Here is a 21,817-nt window from a genome sequence, read left to right on the forward strand (position 1 = left end):
GTCTTAGGAAACTCTGAAAAAGTCTTAGAAACCTTAATAAAGTATTAAGAACTCTGAATAACTCTGAATTAGACTAGTCCGAAAACGTTGAGAAATTCAAAGTTCCTAAGACTTTTTCAGAATTTCTTATTCTTTCTTCAAATATTTTTTTCACCAGGGAACATTAACGCTTTAACCTTATTTATAATTGAGTCACTCATTATCAGTTATAAATCGCTTAAATCCTTTACAAATTACGTTATAGCTTGTATATGGAGGTACAAATAAGCGGGAAATAATTTAAAGACTACTATTTCTTTTAAACCGACAAAATTTAATATTATTATTTTGAAATAAATGACGTTAAATACAATTAACCTGAAGTCGTTAACATGTGGTTAATCATCTGTCTGATATGTTGACAGTAGACGGTAGACCACGATTTGAATAAATCACGCATGTACAGTTTTTAAAAAGTCCAATCCAGTTTGGTAAATCGCGTTTGAACCAATCACATGAGTTGTTGTGAATTTGTATGAAGTGTATTAAAAAAATGGCAACGGTTGAAATTAGCAACCTATGTTTTAATATTTTATTTTCAAACAAACAATTGAACAAATAATTTTTTTTTATTTGTATCATCAAATGCTTTAAATTTATTTCTTTGTACAAAATATATTTTCAAAAGATAGAACCATGGAGAGATGGCAAACTGTGATTTTGGAATGGGTAAGAAGTACTATTAAATATTTAACGAACTTCTTGTTTAATTTTGGAATATTTTATTCAGGTTAATTGTTTGAAAATTGCCGATTCAATTCCGGATGTTCCATCAATAGCCCAAAGTAATTTTTTTAAAGGGATACTTGAAAAATTGTGAGTTAAAAATTTGTATTTATATTTTTACGATTTTAACGGTTTTTTTTATAACCTGTTGTTTTTTCAGGTGTAAAGATGATTCCATCCAGGAATTGGATCAATCTATGGTTCAAGATAGATTATATCAGTTTATTAGAGGTAAATTTCTTTTACAAACATAAAATTTGCATCAATTTTTCAAAATATAAACATTGTTTTCCGAAATGGTAATGAACAATTTCAACTTTTATACCAAAGATTCCTATATGATCTAAGTAATTTTTATGATTTATTTTCATTTTCGTAAGATTGTGAAGTGAAATTGTAATTGAAAAGCAAAGTTTTTAATCGGAAAAATTATTTGATTTTCGTATTGAGCGAATCAATTACAACTTTTAACAGGTTAATGTTTAACCAATGCTCTGAAAATTAACAAATACGGGTAAATGTTTACTTAAAAAATTGTGAGTGAACGATTTTAACGGTTTTTTTTTAATAACCTGATGTTACAAGTAAACATTTACCATCACTTTTGTTAAAAATGCTTTTTGGATCTTGCGTTCACCCTATGATCTACGGGTTTCATGCCTTTAATAGAGTCGAATTAGCACGGATTTTGACCCAATTGCGTTCTCCCTGTGATGGCTTACACTCCATGTAACATATGTAATTTTATCAAAAGTGAATTATGTAAACATTTACCCTGAACTTTACAAAATATTTTTAATATATAATTTTGTGAAAGATAGTTTATAGGTATTAAATGATATAACGATTTTTGGTATAAAAAGTCTTAAAATGGTCTTTTTTTGTGGCCATTTTCCACAAAAAGATGGCGTATTTCAATTTTCGAGTTTAAAAGTGGCTTTTAAGTTTGTTAACTGAAAAAATCGTAACATATCTATTACTGTTCAGTCACAAAATCTTAAGTCATGAGAAATCAATTACAAATGTTTCCCTTTTTCCGTAAACGCAATATAAAGTTTCACACTTTACAAAATAATGGTCGGAAAATGTTTACGGGTAATGATATCGTGTCTGTTTTGAAATCTACTTTCGATTCAGTGTTTAATTTGGCCAAATTTGTAAATCTATTTTTTATTTTGGTTTATCGTAAACATTTGTTTATTATTTTTAACCCACCGACGCATAAAGAAGAGAGATGGGAAAATATTCTTCTTGTCATTCTGAACAAATCTTGCCAACATGCCGTTTTCGAAATATTTCATTGAATTTCAAGAGGTGTTATATCATGCAATGGCATAATTTAATAACGATGGCAGGAATGGATTCCTGAAATTCAATGAAAATAAATCTTTTTAAAATTCAATGGAAATCGGGAACTTGAGAATGACAAAAGAATATTTTTCCAAATTCCGGCAACATTTGACTGAAAGCCATTCTCTATATACAGTGGTTCAGGATACTTTCACTTGTCAATTTTTGAATAGGGCCTTTTTGTAACTGTCACAGGAAGTGTTAAATATAAACATGGACAAACAACTTCACATTCAATCTATTTTCGTTTATTAATGCCAAAAAAATATTGGTGCCTATATTTTTATATGTCGAATGAATGTTTAGTAATTTTCAAAACTAATAGATTGGCATGGTATGTGCATTTAGACGATAGGTTTAGATCGTTAAGTCCCTGCCGTCCCCAAAAATGGCCCTGAAAGTGAGTGATTTAAGCACTGCGTGTAAACAACCTCACAACATACAATCCTCCTTTTTTGTTTTAGTAGCGAAAATCGATAAATCTTTACAAAATGGAAAATAAATCTGCAAATTCGTTAAATACAAATTTTCGCAGTTTTTAATTTTTTTTTTCAATATAGATTCGTATCCTGATTATGAATTGGAATACGATGGGGATATTGCCACGGATATCAATGAATTAACAAATATATGCTCATTATTAATGTATTACTGCGCAATTAATAGTGAGGATCCATCATTAAAGGATCCAGCTTGTAACTTATTATCGGAAGGTTCACAAACCTTATATATGGATTTCCTAACTTCAATTCTTCATTCCAATGATGTTCCAGTTATTACACGTGAACTGGTCAACTCTGCCATCAGAGAAGCATGTAAGTAACTTTTTTTAAATGTATATTCAAAAAATTTATCGCAATTTTTTCTGGTAAAATTTTGTTCCTAAATATGTAGATGTAGATTTTTTTTGCAATAATTTCTGGATTTATCTTAATTTGTTTTTGAACGAACAGAGTGGCCACAAATCGAAAAAATAGAGAATTATAAGGAAATAAGCGTTTCTGAGAAATTACTTAAAATTGTAAACGAAATATTTTAATTTTTTATTTCAGGGATTGTTTTTACAAAAACCTATAAAATATCCCTGGTAAAATTTTATTTATACTCGACTGCGCGATGCATAGGAGTGGTAATGTGTATCAGTCTATGTATGTGTGAATGTTTGTTCGTTTGCGGCAGATCGATTGTTGTAAGAATCATTAAAATCGGCCCACAAGTTTGGTCTTGAGAGTCTCGCGAAGACCAAACATACATAGACTGAAAATGAAAGTCGACGAACCACTCCACTTAACATGAAGTCTCATTGATTAGGTATTTAAAAATCTTAACCAAAAAATGTAAAATAAAAAAAATCCGACTGCGTTAAATTAAAAACTGAATAGAAAAAAAAACAAGGTCAGTAGTTCACAAAGCGACATACAGTCGGGAGCCATTATTGGAAAGATTTGAGCCGGTGTAGATTTTTAATAGGTCCCGACTGTTTCAAGTCGCTACTGGACTCTTTTCTAACGCAGTCGAATTATTTGATTTTTTGAATTAATTTTTTTATTTAATGACGATTTAGCCAAGAAATTAGGGTTTTCTAATTCATCATCTAATTCCAACTAGGCTCGGATTTTTGTATTGTTTTGAATCAAAATTACTTTATATTTTAAATTTTTAAAGGAGTTCTCGCTACTCCTTAAGATAGTTGCAAAAAAATCGATAAACATATTTTGCCTTCAATTGCGATAATACTCGGTTATTAAGGTAATTTTGCCTTACAAATTAAAAAAATCGTGTTTATTTGTTGATTGGATGCATAATTTCTGATATATCGCCCAAAACCACAAGAGTGATTTCTAGTAATTAAATGAAAAGGATAAATTTGTGTCATTTTAACCTGAATAAAGAAAGTTGTTTGAAATTGTACTTGAAACTTCGTGAGTGGCTTCCTTTTGGCGAGTCTACCAAACTTTTTCTCTTAGACTTTTTCCGAAAGTGTTGCATTTTCAAATGAGCATGATAACATCATATTCAAGCTTTCGGTCTAAAAAACACAGTAGGGAATTTGGCGGACACAATGTCGTACTTAAATATTTTTGTTTTTCAAAACATACATAGTTCCTTTTGCGGAATTTTTTAATAATTATTAATCAAATGGCCAAAGTGTCCGACAATTTCCCTGTAGCGTTTTTTCAGACTGATAACCTAAATAAGACATTATCATGCTTCTTTGAAAACAACACTTTCGAGAAAAATCGTAGAAACTTTGGTAGACTAGCCAAAAGAAAGCCACTCATGAAGTTTCAAGTATATGTTATACATTTATCAAAAAAGGTGCCGTCCCGCGGACTGTAAATTTAAAATCGAAATAATGTCTAACAAATCAGTGATAAAGTGGGTAAATTATACTGGAAAATCGGGAATTATCAGAGAATTTGAAAGTTGATACTTGTGGCCACTTTGATGAAAATTATCAGAACTCAACTGTAACTATAAACTTGAAACAAGCTTTTTAGAAAAAAAGGGGTAATTAAATAATAAGGTTTCTTATATGGTTTCAAATGTCCACATGTGTTTTATATTTAAAATAATCTAATAAAATTTTCTTTTAATTGTGTCACAATTTTCTAGGTGATAAAAAAAAAAATTTATCAAAAAGACCAAAAAGTACCGAAAGTATTCGAACACCAGTCAGACATAAAAATAGTAGATCATTATTAGCACCAAAAATAGTATGTTTTACCGATTTTATACAATCACCAGAAGCAAAAAAACAGAAACATCTGGAATATTTAACGAAAGAAATGCGCAATATAAAAGCAGAACTTGCAACTGAACGTGATGAGAAATTGGATTTACATGAAGATATTAAACGACTAAATGAAAAAAATAATAAATTGAGTATGTACTTTTTATGTATAATTTTTAAAATTATTTTTAATTTATAAAAACCCATTCGTTTTTCAAACCTAAGAGTTAAACCTTTATTGAGGAGGAGGGGGGGGGGTAGTAGAAGTTTATACCTTTCTCCAAATTAAAATTATATAGCTCTACCACCTTCTATTTTTTACTAAGTTTAGTTAGTTTATAACTCCCTACACTCTGATTTCTTCCAGTATTTTTTTCTTAAAAATGCTATTTTTCTCTTATTTATTCCATTGAAAAAACGAACGGGTTAATTTTTTATTAATAAAACTCTCGACCTGTAATTTACATCTCGTTCGTTAATGGAACATCGAATCAAAAATTGCAAAGAAACTTTCTTCCTAGAATTTAATTATTAATATACTTCCTAGAATTTAATTATTTATAACACAGTATTACCGTACTGTGTTTCATCTCATTAAAGATCCTACCAACCGATTATCAGGTGAAAATTTCTGAAAGTAACCTCTATCAATTTACTGCGAGAAATCCCTCCAACGAGTGTAATTCATCAAAATTACGTTTTTCCTCCTGTTTGTTAAAGTTATCGATAATATTATTTATCTGATCTTTAAAAGACTTCTTTTTACAACTGTTCGGTGTTTAAAAAGTTTGTTAATTTTTTTTAGCTAAAGATTTAGAACGAAGACAATCGGAAATATCACAACTAAATGCTAAAATAGTTGAACTCGAACAAGTAAAAATAGTTACACCAGTTAAAACCGAGACAACAAACGTAAAATTACGTACAAACTTAAAAGAAGCCGAACAACGTATTGAAGATCTACAAACTGATCTAAATGAGAAAGAAAGACAAAATAAATCCTTAACACATAAATTAACCAACATTAAAAAGGATTTACAAATGTACAAACAAGCAAGTGAAGAAAATGAAATAGAAATTCGTAAATTAATCCAAGAAAGAGAAGAACAAGCTTTAAAAATTACTGAATTAACTACTGAAGTTATTGAACTGAAAAATATTTTAACTGAATACAAAACTTCAAGTATTTCAAAAGTGCTAAGTGATTCATTTACTATGTCTGAACCGGAAAACATGGGTGTGGTTATTGAACTACAACTCAAAGAAATTCAAAATGAAAATGATGTCTTAAAACAGAAATACGAACAATTACAACTCGAAAATGTTAATTTACAACAAGAAATCAATATAAGTAAATCAGAAATTGTAAAATATCGGGAGGAATTGAATCAAGCTCAATTCGAAAATTCTAAATTTAAATCTGATATTGAAAATTATAATAAACAGGCAAAGAAATTCGAAAAAGAAATCATCGATTTGAAACAGGATGTAATTATGAAAAATGAAAAAATTCATCAATTGAATAATGAAAAAGATCAGCTTGAGAAAGAAATAAGTAATTTGAAAGTTGAATTAACATTGAAAAATCAACAAATCGAGGAAAATAATCATCATTGTAATAAATTGAAAGAGAAATTAATTAGCGAAACTATGAAATTAGAAGAACTCAATTGTAATTTCAATGAAACCAAAACGAAATTGGAAACAATACAAAATGAATTATACTTGAAACTAAAACAAATTGAAACTATGGAATCACATATAAAAAGTTTACAAAATAGTGAAGATTTAGCAAAAGTTGAATATGCTGAATTACAAAGAAGTTTACAAAAAATGGAACAAAATTTGAATGAAACACAAACGAAATTAAAATCCACACAAAAAGGTTTAAATTTGAAATTAGAACAAATTGAAACCATGGAATGTCAAATGAAAACATTAAAACATAGTGAGAATTTATCCAAACAAAAAATTGAAGAATTAGAAAAAATGATTCAAGAAAATGATCGTAAATTCAATGAAACAAATTTCAAATTAAATGACACACAAAATGAATTAGATTTAAAATTAAAACAAATTGAAACTTTGAAAAATCAATTGAAAATTTTAGAAAATGAAACGAATAACAAAGAAAATTTATCAAAGATAAAAATTGAGGGATTGGAACGAAATATTCAAGAATTTGAACATAATATTAACGAAATAAGTACCAAATTGAAATTCACAGAAAATGAATTGGAATTGAAACGTAGTCAAATTAATACTATGGAAATTAACTTAAGAAATGAGACAACAAAAATTGAAACTTTATCGAAAGTAAAAATTGAAGAATTGGAACAAACTATAGAGAAAATTGAAAAGAGTTTCAAAGAATCGAGTACGACATTAGAAAAAACGCAAAATGAATTGAAATTGAAATGTGTACAAATTGAAACTTTGGAAAATGAATTGAAAAATTTACGGGAGGAAACAAATAAAATTGAGAATTTATCTAAAGATAGAATTGAAAAATTAACACAAAACATTCAAGAAATTGAACACAATTTCAATGAAATAAGTTCTAAATTGAGAGACAAAGAAAAGGACTTAGAATTGAAATGTATTCAAATTGAAACAATGGAATGTGAAATAAGAAATCTAAAAGAAGATAATACTTCATCCAAAGAGAAAATTGATGATTTGCTACGAAATGTTCAAGAAAAGGAGCATGCTTTCAATGAAATAAGTGGCAAATTAAAAGCCACAGAACTTGAATTGGAATTGAAACGTAAAGAAATGGAAACCATAGAAAATACGTTACATGAAGAAAAAAATTCATCTAAAATAAAAATTGAAGAATTGCAACGATCCATTAAAGAAATCGAAAACAATTTCAATGAAAAAAGTTCTAAATTAAATAGCACAGAAAGTGAGTTAAATTTGAAATTAGCTCAAATTGAATCTTTGGAACGTGAAATAAAAACATTACAAGATGAGAAAAATGAAGCGATTGAAAATTTAGAAAGTAAAAGTGCATCTTTTGAAGATGAATTACGTTCTCAAATTGAATCTTTTGAAAATAAATTAATTCACACAGAAAGTGAATTAAATTTGAAATTAGCTCAAATTGAATCTTTACAACGTGAATTAAAAACATTACAAGATGAGAAAAATGTAGCAATAACTGAATTACGTTCTCAAATTGAATTTTTGGAAAATGAATTAAAAGCAAAAGTGAACCAATTCGAAGAAATAATGAAAGAGAAAGACCAATGTTATAAAAACCTCGAACGTAAAAGTGTGAATAATTTAGCTATGGTCGAAGTTTTAAATAAACAAGTTATGAAACTTCAACCAATGATCGATGAAAAAGATGGTGAAATTGTTTCATTATCTCGACAGTTAGAAGAAAGCAAGAACATGTTGAAACAAGATAAATTGTTGCTTCGAGATCAAGAGAAGAAATTGAACGAATATAATTCAATATGTGATTCAAAATCGGCGTTTATTAATAAACTTGAAAGTCAATTGTCACATTTAGGGAAAAATTTTAAAGAATCTGAATCTCGATTATCCGAAAAAAATAAAACAATCAATAATTTAGAAATAATTATATCAAATTATGACACAGAAATTACCGATTTAAAACGTCAACTCGATGAAAACGATCGTCATATTATGAATTTGAATGTACATGAAGAGGAATTAATTCGTGAGTACGAAAAAGAAATCAATCAATGTAACGCAACAATTAAAACATTAAAATCGTCGATTGTCGAGCTTGAAAATTTAATCAAACAGTCACAGTCTGAAAAAGATCAATTTTCACAAAATAATCAGTCAATGATAGCAAACTTCGAACAATTAGAAAATGAGAAAACTGCATTAAATGATGAGCTTCGAGTACAAAAGAAAAATTTGGAAAATTTACAAGATAAATTTGATTTAATGTGTCTCGATTGCAATTCAATAAAAGAAGCAAATGAAAAATTGTTAAAAGAAAATAAAAATTTAGCAACACAAATAACCGAAATGGAAACGAAAAATGTGGAATTGAACAACGAATTATGTAAATTTAAAATAGAAAGTGGTGATTTCCTAAATGGAAAATTAGAATTGATGACTCAATTAGAAAAAGTTCAAGAAAGTTTAACTCAACAACTAGAAGTGAATAAACAGTTGAATACTGAGAAATTGTCAAAGATAAACGAACTTAGTGATAGTAAAAAATTATATCACGATTTGTTAGTCGATAAAGAAAAATTAACACAAAACTTTACGGAAAAATTAGAAAATTTCGAATATGAAAAGAAAAATTTAAACATCAAAATAAATGAAGTTGAGTTAAATTACCAACAATTAACGCATGAAAATATTCTTTTAATGGAAAAAATAACAAATTTACAAAGTGAAATTGAATCATTTCAACTTGAAAAAGAAAATTACTCTAAAGCAATTTCACAACTAGAAAAAGAAATCGATTTAGAGAAAAATTTGAATAAAGTATTAATTGGAGAGAAAGAAAAATTATCGAAAACAATTACCGAACTGGAAGATAAAATAAATGCAGGATTAACAGCAACAAATGAATGTAGAATTGAAGAGTTACTCTTGAAACAACAACAATTGAAGGATGAATTGCAGGAACGTGAAAATAAGTTTCTAGAACTTGAAAAAGAATTTAATAAAGCTTCTGGACAATTATCAACTAATGCAGAAAAAATTACTTCACTTAAAGCTGATTATGAAGTTGTAGTTACCGAAAAAGAACTGTATCGTAAAGATTTAATGGAAATGCAATCACAAATTAAAAACATTGTTGAAGAAAAATCTCGTTTAAAAGAAGAAAATAAACAACTTGAAAAAACGGTTGATGAATTGAAAATGAAACATGCTCAATTTTCAGAATTTAACGATTTAGGTAATGAAAATACGGAATTACAAGCTCAAATTTCAAGGATACACGAACAAAATGAAGTGTTAACAAGACAATATGAATCGGTGAAACTTGAATTAAATGAAAGTCAAGAGTTTACTAAAAAAATAATCGCCGATAACGATAATTTAGTTGAAAAGAAATCGGAAATTGAAAATAAAAATATGGAGCTAAACAATGAATTACTTCAAACTAAAAAAGAGTTATTAATCGTTAAAGAAACTTGTTGTGATCTAGAAAATCGTTATAAATCATTTATGGATGAAAATGAATTGAAAATAAAACAACTAGAAGAACAGGTCCAATTTAATAAACTGAAATCGGATGATTTTAAAAAACAGTATGAACAATCCCAAAAGGATTTAGAAATGTTACAAGAATCCACAAATACTGAAAAAAAACATTATGAAGTATTAATCAATGAAAAAGAACAAAAAATTAAAGAATTAACCGACGATTTACAACGATACAAAGATCGAATTGATCTAATCGAGTTAGAAAAAATGAAAAATCAAGATAAGTGCACGGATATTGAAAACAAATACATAGAAAAGTTAACAAATCAAGAAAAGCTGACTGAAAAATTACAGCGTATTGAAATCGAGAAAAATGAAAATGAGAAAGTTATTGATAAAAAAGACCGATTTATCAAAGATCTAGAAATGATTACAAGTACTTTAAAAGAAGAACATTCAAAATTAGCGGAAAAAAATGTGATGTTAATCAAGGAAATTGATATATTAAAAAGTACATTAACCACCATACAAAATGAAAATAAAACATTATCTGAGAATCTGGAAAACTCCCAACAGAAAACTAAAAAACTTGTATCTGAAAAGGAAAAAGAGTTAGAAGATGCACAGAAGAAATACAAAACGTTAGAGAATAAGTTATTAGAAATCGAAAACGATAAAATGAAAATTGTGGTGGAAAAACAGCAAGTTACCGATGAATTATTAAACGTGAAAACAAGCCGAGATCAATTGTTAACAAAACACACTGATATGTCGAATCAATTGACGGAATATATTCATAAAAATTTCGAATTGGGTAAGCAAATTGAAAAATTGGAACAACATATTAATTACGAGAAAGATTCACGTTCAGAAATTCAACAAATGCTACGCAAACAAACAGATATCTCAGAAAAATCACAAGAATATGTAAAATTAAATGTTGAATTACAGAAAAAAATTGAAAATTTAGAGAAACTGTTGCGTATTGAAAGTGAGAATGCAATGAAAAATGAAAAAGCCATCAAAGATCAAATTAAAACTGCAGAAAAAGAGCAGCGTGAATTGCAATCACAAATTGATCATTTAAATCACGAAAATGCTGTGTTGAAAACTGAAAAAGAAAATTTGAAAATAGAATATTTAAGTCCACGCCCAGAATTAATTAAATTACGAGAAGCTTACGAACAAGTTGTTAAAGAAAATTCACTATTACAATATGAGTTGCAATCGGTGCGAAAATTAATGGCAGAAAAAGAATCACAGCTAAATGAGAGTGAAAAATTAAAAGATGCATACGAAAAAATTTTTAAAGAAGGTGATACGTTAAAAACGGAACTGGATATAATGAAAGAAAAGCGGCTACGTGATAAAGAAGAGTATAAAATCCGTATGGAGCAAAGTACGAAATTAAATGAGGAGAAAATGCGAGAATTGCGTATTGATTATGATGTTAAATTGGAAAAGATGAAAAATCGAATGAAACAATTATATGCCGAAGAAATTGCTAAATCTGAAAAGAAAAAAGAAGCTGAACATGAAAAATTGTGTAAATCTTACCAAAAAAAGGTAAATATTGTTTGCTTTATACTTGAAGTTCCGATTTAAATAAATTTAAAATGTTGCAATTATTTTTTCAGATTCAAGAGTATGAAGATTATATTAAAGAATTACAAACACAAATGTGGACAGTTGGTGATAAATTTTTGGGTGAACAACAGAGTAAAGAACGGATAAATAAGCAGCTAAATGATGCTATGAAAAGGAATAGTCAAATTCAATCGTCACGGCACGATGATAATCTATTAAGTTGTCCATCACATGAATCCTTACAAAATGTCGGAAGGGAATCAATTATCTTCCGTGAGAAAACGACTGTACCATTGGATGCCTTGTTTGCTACACAATCAAGAGATTCGTTTAATCCTACTAAGGTAAAGTATTTTGTTATTAGTTTTTCTAATAAATTTGGTAGTTTTTTACGTTACATTTACAGAGTATTTACATTCACAGAAATTATTATTATTTTTTAATTATTTAAAAAACTTCGGAATTTTTTCGTTGGTCAGACTGTTTTTTCGTTTTTATTTTCTCGATTAATTCGATTTAATTTCCAGCCAGAAAAACGTGATTCCTACTTATCGATTGGTAATGACAAATCCAAAAGACCCGTATCATTTATTGTTTCACTACCATCAAAAAGTGGCAGAGAGAAAAAGGCGAATCGTGTTGGACCTATTGAGCAAGAATTTAAAGAACCAAATAACGACCAACCAATGCGTGGCAAGAGATTACCACGTAATAGTGTTCCAGCAACACTTGGTGGTGGACAAGGTTTACACATGGAAGATGAAGAAGTAGAAATGTTTAATACAAACTATTTAAGTGATTTACAATCAGGTCGATGCTCTGTCGCATCCGCGCGTCCATCTTCGCCTACGAAAGGTAGTAGCAAAACAGATAAATCACGTTTATCTGAATTACAAGTACGTAATTCGTTATGTCCACCACATTTGAAATCATCATACCCGGCTGAAACACAATTTCATAGCCCGTCCAAATTTAAGGAAGATGATCTAAAGGTATGTGTGATGGCGACAGCTTATTTGTGAGGGGGAAGACGCATCGCTTTCATTAAAAAAATGATAAAAATAAAATATCGCAGAATAACAGTGAAGTAACGTACACAATTATTTTGAGTCTTGTAATTTTTTCGCAAAAAAGAAAGAAAACAATGCGTCTTCTGTTGGGAACGTAAACTAATTTTATTTTTCGTCAAAATTTATCTGTTTCAAACGACGGAAAGCTAAGGTTGCCTAAAAAGTTATTTGATAAGACTTTGTTATACCATGTATATATGAAATATACATAGTATTATAAGTTTAGTCCCAAGTTTGTAACGCCTAAAAATATTGATGCTACAAAAAAAAAATTGGTATAGGTGTTCATAAAATCACCTAATTAATCCATTTCCGGTTGTCCGTCCGTCCGGCCGTCCGGCTGTCCGGCCGTCCGTCCGTCTGTGGTCACGATTACTCAAAAACGAAAAGAGATATCAAGCTGAAATTTTTACAGCGTACTCAGGACGTAAAAAGTGAGGTCAAGTTCGTAAATGAGCAACATGGGTCAATTGGGTCATGGGTCCGTAGTACCCATCTTGTAAACCGTTAGAGATAGAATAAAAGTTTAAATGTAAAAAATGTTCCTTACAAAAAAATAAACAACTTTTGTTTGAAACATTTTTTTGTAAACATCACTGTTTACCCACGAGGGCGTTAATTAGGTACAAATTTTATAGTATGTATTAATATCAAAGTGAGTATCTTTTGTTATTTACGTGGCGTCAAAAAAACAAACGAGTGCGCATCAACACTTGCGCATTATATGAGAATATCAGTTAAATATGTCATATATGTATGTATGTGAAATGTGACAGAGTTATCAACACTGCCTATACATGGTATTTCAACAATTAACTCAGTCAATTGTTTGTTTTCACTTGTTTCACTATAAAATTTGAAAAGATTAACGACTGTCAGCTGTATTGGATTAATTCTGTTAACGCATGCGTATGGTGTATAAAGAGCGATTTTATCCATTTCTGTTTTTGAATTGTATTTGGTTATTTTGCAATGTCTTCCTAGCTTCAAATTAATTACTGCTATTTTTAAGGCGTTTTAATTAAAGAGGGTATCTCTTTAGTACAATAAAATTAAATATCTATAAGGAAAAAACCGTTGCACCTTTCTTTGGCACAGTGTATTATTAAGTTCTAACAACTTAAAGTCGACTATACTCAGGATGGGGGAACTTAAGCCCCCAAAAGGAGCGGGGATTAAAAACTAAATTTTTTACAAACAACAAAAAAACTATGCCCAAATAAAAAAAATTCAAATAATTGTAGCTGATCTAATTGTGCATAATTTCGTTTTATGTTAGACTTTCTAGCCTTAAAATTGACAGAAATATGCTAATTTTAAAATCGTACATTTTTTTGCTCATTTAGTTAAATTTTCTGCAGTCAACTTAAAAATTTATAACTATAACTTAAAATATTTTGAAGGGAAGGGTTTAAATTTTTTACTGATGCTATTTTTAAAATATTATAATTCATCATAATAAATACTGAAAAAAATTAATTTGAAACAAAAATTCTTGCCGATTTTGTAAAAAAAAAATGGTTATTTTTTTAAATCTCCCAAATAGAATTTTAAGCCCCTTGACTAGTCGATTTTTCGGTATGAAATTGTTACATCTTTGCCAAATTTCAAAGATGCAACACTTTTTTCCTTATTACCATGATATTTTATATAATTTTATTGTACTACTTTAAAATATTAGTAGTTTCGTATTGTTAACTGGATATTTTAGCTATGAATTTTTAGGGGTATATAACGAGGGAGAAAATTATGAATTTTGAAATTTCGATCATATTTCAAAATTCAAATTATTATTATTGGTGTTTGAATTTAATTTTACAGACTGGAAACGTACATTTAGATGACAGTTTAAACACATGTCTGTTACCTGATGAAAAACCACGGCGTAAAGAAAGTACCTTTTATAAAAAACCAGGACCGTCCACACCTAGTAAACGCAGTTCTTTTCAAGTTAGTATTGTGTTTTTTGTATTGTTGAATCAATTAAAAATAGTTTGCACTTCTATGATGATACGCGGCTTGAAATTTAAAATAGGCCTTTTCATTTATTTGCCATTGTTTCGGATAGTTTTCGAAAAACTATTCAAGTAACGAAAAAAAATATCTTTTACATTTATCAAACACCGCTCTTTGACAAAGACAGAAGATATGTGAAATATCTTACAGTTTTCTGACATATGTCCGAAACAAACAAAAAAAACATTTTTTTTAAATGAAAAAAATATGATCTTCAATCAAAAATTTGTATTGGCAAGGAGCATAGTAGATGGAAGGTGACAGCTGAATCGACCGTAGCGCTGTCATCTTAAAAAATTTACAATAAATCATGCTTTTTATTTAAAATGTGATTACTTACATGTAAATGGTATAGGAAATGTCAAATTAAAATTATTGAAAAATAACAATTAATTAAACTTGTTGCATTAGAAATTGTGAAAATAAGAGACATGTAAATTAACATAATTTACTTATTTAAATTTGTTAAAAAATATTAAATTTTCAATGTAAACCTTACATGCAATAAATAGAATTATATTTCCATCCATACCGTTATATTAATAAAGTAGCGTATCATAACAATGGAAAACGTCTGATATAAAACTCATGCATAGTGCCAATACAAGAAATGAAAACTATTTTTAAGTTTGCATGTCAGTTTTTTATTTTTATTTTAGATGTTATAGTATTTACTGATAAACATTTGGGAACCTTAAATAAGGAAGGATATAGTATAAGAGACGGTATAAGGTCAAACTTCACCCATCTGATAACCAGAAGAGGCATATTTTTTATGAAATTTTATTGATTGATAAACGCGCCTAAGAGCGTTGTCTATCGAAAAGTGTTCATTGCTATTTTTAATTAAATTAATTCATTTTTTGTATAAAGATTTTATCTTATTTAAATTATTTGTATTCTGATACTAATTTCCATTGGTTAACAAATCGGTGTAGCTGCCTATATTACTTATATTACTAGACTTACGGTACGAACAGGAGATAATACCGTTTCCGGTACTACTATGGATATTTGTAAAGTTGTAGATTTAACACAATTTATTTTTTAAATAAATTTTATTCGTTTCTGTCTATTTTTCTAATATCTACTTCGAAAATTTATAATTTGTAGTTTTTCTTCTTACTGTGTAAATGTTTTACCTGTAAGTTAAATGTTTGCAATCCATTTCGCGGTGATAGAATTAGGGTAGATTCTAAAATATACAATTCAATTAGTTTATATGATTATATGGGTGATGGAAGTGGGGGCTATGTGGACATGTCTTTTTTTAGTTTAGAATATTTTTAAATGTGGACCGTAAGGAAAAAAAAGGTGAAACTAAGCAATCGACTAATAAAAAAAAATTTTGTATACCTTTCAGGCTTCCACTAACGGCAAAATAAAACCGTAACGGTAAGAGATTCAAAAAATTAAATTTTGAACAAAATCTATCACCGCGAATAATGAGTTTTTTTTTTTAAATTTTCAAATTTTGTGTGCTACGAATAGATTGCGCGATATAGCGTAAAAACTATCCGCACCCCTATTTACAAGATTACAGCTGCGGGACAAAGGTTACGACCCCACAAATGTGGATTTAACTTTACATTATCCCCCTCTTGACAACCACAAAATAAAATTGCGTCCTCTGACTTCTGCAACCCAGAATATAACTTTCAATTGACTAAATTTGATTTGTATAAGCAGTCATTTCAAAACGGCTGGAAATTTGAGAGGCTGTGATGTTGAAAATATAACTCTACTACGAAAATTTTCACAGTGGGGAACTTCTCTATCTGAAAATTTTTAATCGCAAGCTTAAAATTGATGTATTGTCATTAAGTACAAATATGGGCGATATAACGATTTTCAGGGTGCCGTACGACGGGCAAAACTGTTTATTGATTTGTTGCATTTATTTTATTCAATTATATTATTGGAATATCGTCTTAATTGAAGTTTTCTAGTACCCTGAGAGTCTCTGTATATGAAAAATTTCGTAAAGGAAACTGTTAAATATAACATCTATGCCCCTTTTGAATCTAGATTCCGGAAATTTAAAACAGTAATGTATTTTGTAAATTTCGACTAAATTTTTCTTGAATATTTTTCAGGGAAGTGAATCACGTGACGTATTACGTGAACAAAATAAAAGCAGCGAGCAAAGTAATACATTAAATAATCGTAAAACATCAACTCCAAATCGTTTAATTAAAGCATTATTCTCATCATCAAATCGTAGTCAATCACTACGTTCTGCCGATACAGAGGTGCGTACAACCATACAAACAAAATATTTATTAAATAAGAATTTTACTAAATTACGGGGTAAATGTATACAACCATTTTTTCATTCATTTTCCTCATTACTTATTAATCAACAACCAACAGAAACTGCTACAGTTCAAAATAATTATTCCACATCGAATGACGATAAACAAACTGATACGGAATTATCTATGGACGCATATATCTATGACTTTATTATGTCAAATGTTTATTTATGGTTACCAGTTTGTGCCGTAGTGTTGACATATTTATTATTTATTGTTATTTGTAACATTGAAATTAGTATTATTAATTTAAACTTCTAACTAGTCATTATTACTAAAATACACAAAAATGGTGTCTACTATTAATCTAGATTCCTAACTCCGACCACATGTTCGGAGGTAAATACTTCTAAGCTTGCGGCGGATACATATGCTTTTGTTTTGTTTTGTTCGTAGTTGTTCAACGTCCGTGTTGCTACTAATATGCGATTTTAGAAATGGAGGTGACTCACAAAATAAAATAAAATAATTAAATACCGTAAATTGACTGAGCAAATTCTGCTGATTTATAAAGCGTAATTTAATTCATAAATCAATAACATTTTCCCAGATAAAAATTGACTACGTTTTAAATTTAAATTTTTTAATTTTAAATATTAAATTTGTTGAAAATAACGTGTTTCATTAGTAAAAGTAGATGAACATGTAAAAAAAACCGGGTGTATTGTTTGAAAAAATTTTCACAAACAGTCGTATGATATAAGTTTAGTAGGCGCGCCCGTACAGTACGATTTTGACAAATTTTATTGAATAAAAATGAAACGGGGCAGATGAGCTTTTAATTTTACATTCGTTGGAATGATGGATTCATGCTACAAGCGTTTTAATGTTCACAACAATTTTTAATAGAAAAATTCGTGTATCTAATCTTCGGTAGTAGTGTGCTCAAATTAAACTTTTTGAATTTTTGAGTTCTATGCAAAAATTGACTCCATTTTTTGTTAATTTGATAGGGAAATAATGCTCATTTTTAACGCGGTACAAGTCCTAATTTATGATGGCTAGCAGACAAAAAAAATCAAGAAATAATTCCTGATTTAATTAATGACTTTTTGTTAAAATTCAGAGGGAATGAATATATTTAGATTTTTTAATAAAAAATATTTCATGAAATCTTCATGGTATGTATTCTGCCTGGGTTGTTGTTATGGATCTAGGTTGAAGGTAGACATTTGTGTAGCCAAAGAAAAAAAACCACCTAGACCAAAGTAATGCTGTACTATTCTAAAGAATTTTTTAAGAAGTAACTATAAGATTTAAATTTTTCAAATTTTTTATTTTATTTATCGAAATTTTTTATGAGTGATATTTGTATTAAAGTTTTAGTTAATTGAAATGATACTTAGACGTGAAACAGTGTGGTGAAAAATGAACTAAAATATATTTATAATTTTTAATTATTAAGAACTTCAAATTTTTTTGAATTGCTCTTTTATTGAAATTTTTTAAAGTACACTATTGATATTGATCGATAATTTTTAGTACAATAATATGTTGATTTTAGTAATTCTGAAGTTCCAATTAATAACCGTAATTCCATAAGCGCTACAATTTGTGGGAATTTAATTTCGATTTATATTGTCTTTGTGGTTTGTTTTAAACGAACTTTGCGTCTATAACAGACCGCAAATACAACAATTATACGTAAAATATAGTTAATTTATCCTCATGATAACCAGCCACTTAGTTGTTTTTTACAACTTTTGTACCAAGTATGGGACATTCAATTTTCATTTTAGATGACGAAAAATCACAACCTATAATATTTTATCCCATATACGAGAAATTTTGAAAAACTTTATAAACTTTCAAATTACCAGGTAGTTATAAAATTCAACCTAAAATTTAAGAAAAAAAAAGTTTTCAATCTATCAATTGGGCTCAACGGTTGTAAAATATTTTGTCCCATATATGGGACAAAATTTATCATGAGGTTACAGATTTAGGCGATCAAATGAAAACCAGTTCAGGCGTATTATAACTGTTGTTTATGGGCAATTTTAGAAAATATGATTTATTTATCTACTTTACTTGAAACATTCATAAATGAGAATAGGAAATATTCATGATTTTTTTTTTGCTTTAATGAAAGCTCATTCATGTAACAAACAGATAACAGTCATCAAAGATTTGTATTTCTTTCTAGCAAAAAAGAATTTAACATGTAGTTGTTATGGCAAACATAGTTTATGAAGTCATGTGTCCGATTTCTCTGTTTAATATCTGTCTAATTAGTAGTTTCAAATGTTTATAGAATTTATATTTCTTGGCCGATTTTAATTTTATTTTCACTTTTTCTCATCTCGTTTATAATATTTTCATATTTTGTTAAAAAACCTGAAAAAACATTTCATGAATATTCCCTATTGATTTGCGTAAGGTAAATACATAAAGTATTGAATTTCTTCATTTACAACGTACTATGGCTTTGTTGAAAAATAAAATTGTCAATAGTGTATTCAAAAAAGGAATAAAAAGTACACTAACTCGAAGGTAATTTTATATTTTTATTCGCGTAAAACAAGTTTCCCTTTAAATATTAACAAATTAACTATTTTATCAATACAAACAACAATAATTTGTTTACATTTTGAGAGGGTAACTATTTTTGCAGTGGTGTAACAATAGAGCGACAGGAATGGAGATAAAATTGAGTCCTTCTCTATAATGTTACGTCAATGTTTTACTATGTTTTATATTGCCTATTATTTTGTTGAAAAATACTTTTATAATAAAATAGAGAATGAAAATAAATTTTATTAATTTTGGCAGAATGTATATTTTTTTAAAAAGCTTCAGATGAATTGTAATTGTGTCCTCATTTTTTTTTGAAAAAATTAATTTCTTGTTACCTTTTTTTTAGCATTTAGAAAAGAAAATTTTGAATGTAATATTATTTCTATCTTGCTATGAACAGAATTTAAATGCAGCATTTGAAAAAGCATTGACACATTGAAAATTCCTCTTAATAATTATTATAAAAATTTTTATTAGATGGGGAGACTTTTAGCTCGGGCTATATACTTAACGTTTTTGTTTTTCAAATTTTTATTCGATCCTAGAGGAGGCGGAATAATTTTTCGATAATTCGTTTATAAATATTGAAAATGAACAGGTTTCAAGATTTTCGCAAATTATTTTTATTAAGTTTCAGAGTTCAAATAGAAGTAATGAAGGGAGAAATTTGATAAAGATAGTTCGTGAAAATCCTGAAGTTTTAATATTTGTAATCGATTTAACGACTCAACGACTTAATGTCTTAACGAATAAAAATGCTTGCAAAATCTTAAGTATATAGCCTGTTTTTTTGTTTTTGAATACTTTCACACTGTTTCTTTGTCTAATAAAAAAAAAAGAGTAAAATTTTGAATGATTTCAAATATTTCGAAACATCATTTATAATTTTACTTGAAAAATTCGATAAAAATTATTAAAAAATATTACTAATTTAAAATTTAATGTGTTAAGGTAACATTTTTGCATCGTCACGGACAAAGAGATGGTGAAGAAAGTTCACGAATTTCAAAAAGGACAAAAAAATTATTTTGTTTTTAGCTCGAGTTTTTTACTTTTTATAAAGTTTTTTTATTGTTTAATTTTATATGTATACATATTTATTATTTTTTAAATATTTTATTTATATTTTTACTTCGGTCATTCGTAATTAAAAAAAAAATAATAATAATAATAATAAATGCAAATTTTAAGGCTTTATATATTTCAAGGCCGTATTCAGAGTTAAATTGAGCAAGTTATCAGGGATTTTTTAGCATCCACAAAAATTTTTGTGCTAAAAAAATGTAAAAAAATTTAAATCAAGCAGATTCTCCTATACCCTAATAATCCTGGCTGCGGTCCTGGTATTAATTCTGTATACAAAACAAACAATTTAAAAAATTTGTTTAGGCAAACATGTAAATAACATCTACATCATCCATCATTTTTTTCCTAGAATAAACGCTGCGAAAATCTTGTAGCCGAAAATATTGTGCTTGTTTTTAAAATCTATAGCAATTAACGAAACTTTTTTTGAAGTTGCTCCTGAGAAGTTGTGGTGGTATAAAAAAAATTGTTAAAAATTTTAAAAATTAGCCCAATAATTTAGCTATCTACAGTAGAAAAATTGGGGAATTTTAAAAATATAAATTCAACCAATTAATAAAATTTCTTTGGTTTTGTTTGTAATTTTTGGCTCCTTTTATCCTTTGATGTTTAATCAGAGAGTATTAGAGATTGGAAGATAAGCCTTATATACCGTCAATATATGTCATCTGTCGAGTCATACACAAGACCATATGCTAATAAAGTTTAGTGTATGACCCGGTAGAGTGATCTTCTAGGATTGTTAATCTTCGACTCTTTATTTCTCTCTGGCGTAATAAAATTTCTTCTTTCGTTTTCTTCAAATTTTCGTGTTTTAATTGTTTGAATTTATTTTTCTTTTACAGAACCAGCCAGTAACGACGCCACGGACTCGGCGTTACAATATTTTTCGTAAACAGCGTTAAATTTTTTCGCCCGTCATACTTTATTTATTTTATTTTCATGTTTGTTTTGTATAAAGTTAAAAAGAAATTTTAATAACTTAATAGTTTAGTTTTAAAAACATATTTAAGAGCAACTTTTAAGTACATAAAAGTTAATTTAAGTACAAAATAATTGTAAATTTTAAAATTTCGACAAAAGAAATTATTTTTATGAAGCAATTACTTGATTTACTTTCTTTTTTTGGAAATGCCACATCATTTAATTGTTTTGTGTTGTCTACGAATTATAACAATTTCAAAAAAGTGAGATTCGATAAAAATCGAAATGTATAAATAATTGTT

The 21,817-nt window shown here is 28.1% G+C and overlaps 1 protein-coding gene across 1 annotated transcript; it reads left to right on the forward strand.

Annotated features, from left to right (window-relative positions):
* The first annotated feature begins 659 nt into the window (after positions 1–659).
* On the forward strand, positions 660–21,565 carry LOC123301226 (putative leucine-rich repeat-containing protein DDB_G0290503). Its single transcript, XM_044883961.1, has 13 exons — positions 660–708; positions 770–855; positions 926–996; positions 2,676–2,930; positions 4,732–5,001; positions 5,655–6,671; positions 7,077–9,050; positions 9,267–11,566; positions 11,638–11,931; positions 12,115–12,579; positions 14,479–14,607; positions 16,770–16,925; positions 21,437–21,565. The coding sequence occupies exons 1-13, from the start codon at positions 676–678 to the stop codon at positions 21,494–21,496; spliced, it is 7,110 nt and encodes a 2,369-aa protein (XP_044739896.1). The 5' UTR covers positions 660–675; the 3' UTR covers positions 21,497–21,565.
* The last annotated feature ends 252 nt before the right edge of the window (positions 21,566–21,817 follow it).

This window comes from Chrysoperla carnea, chromosome 5, assembly GCF_905475395.1.
Source record: "Chrysoperla carnea chromosome 5, inChrCarn1.1, whole genome shotgun sequence".
NCBI classification, from domain to species: Eukaryota; Metazoa; Arthropoda; class Insecta; order Neuroptera; family Chrysopidae; genus Chrysoperla; species Chrysoperla carnea.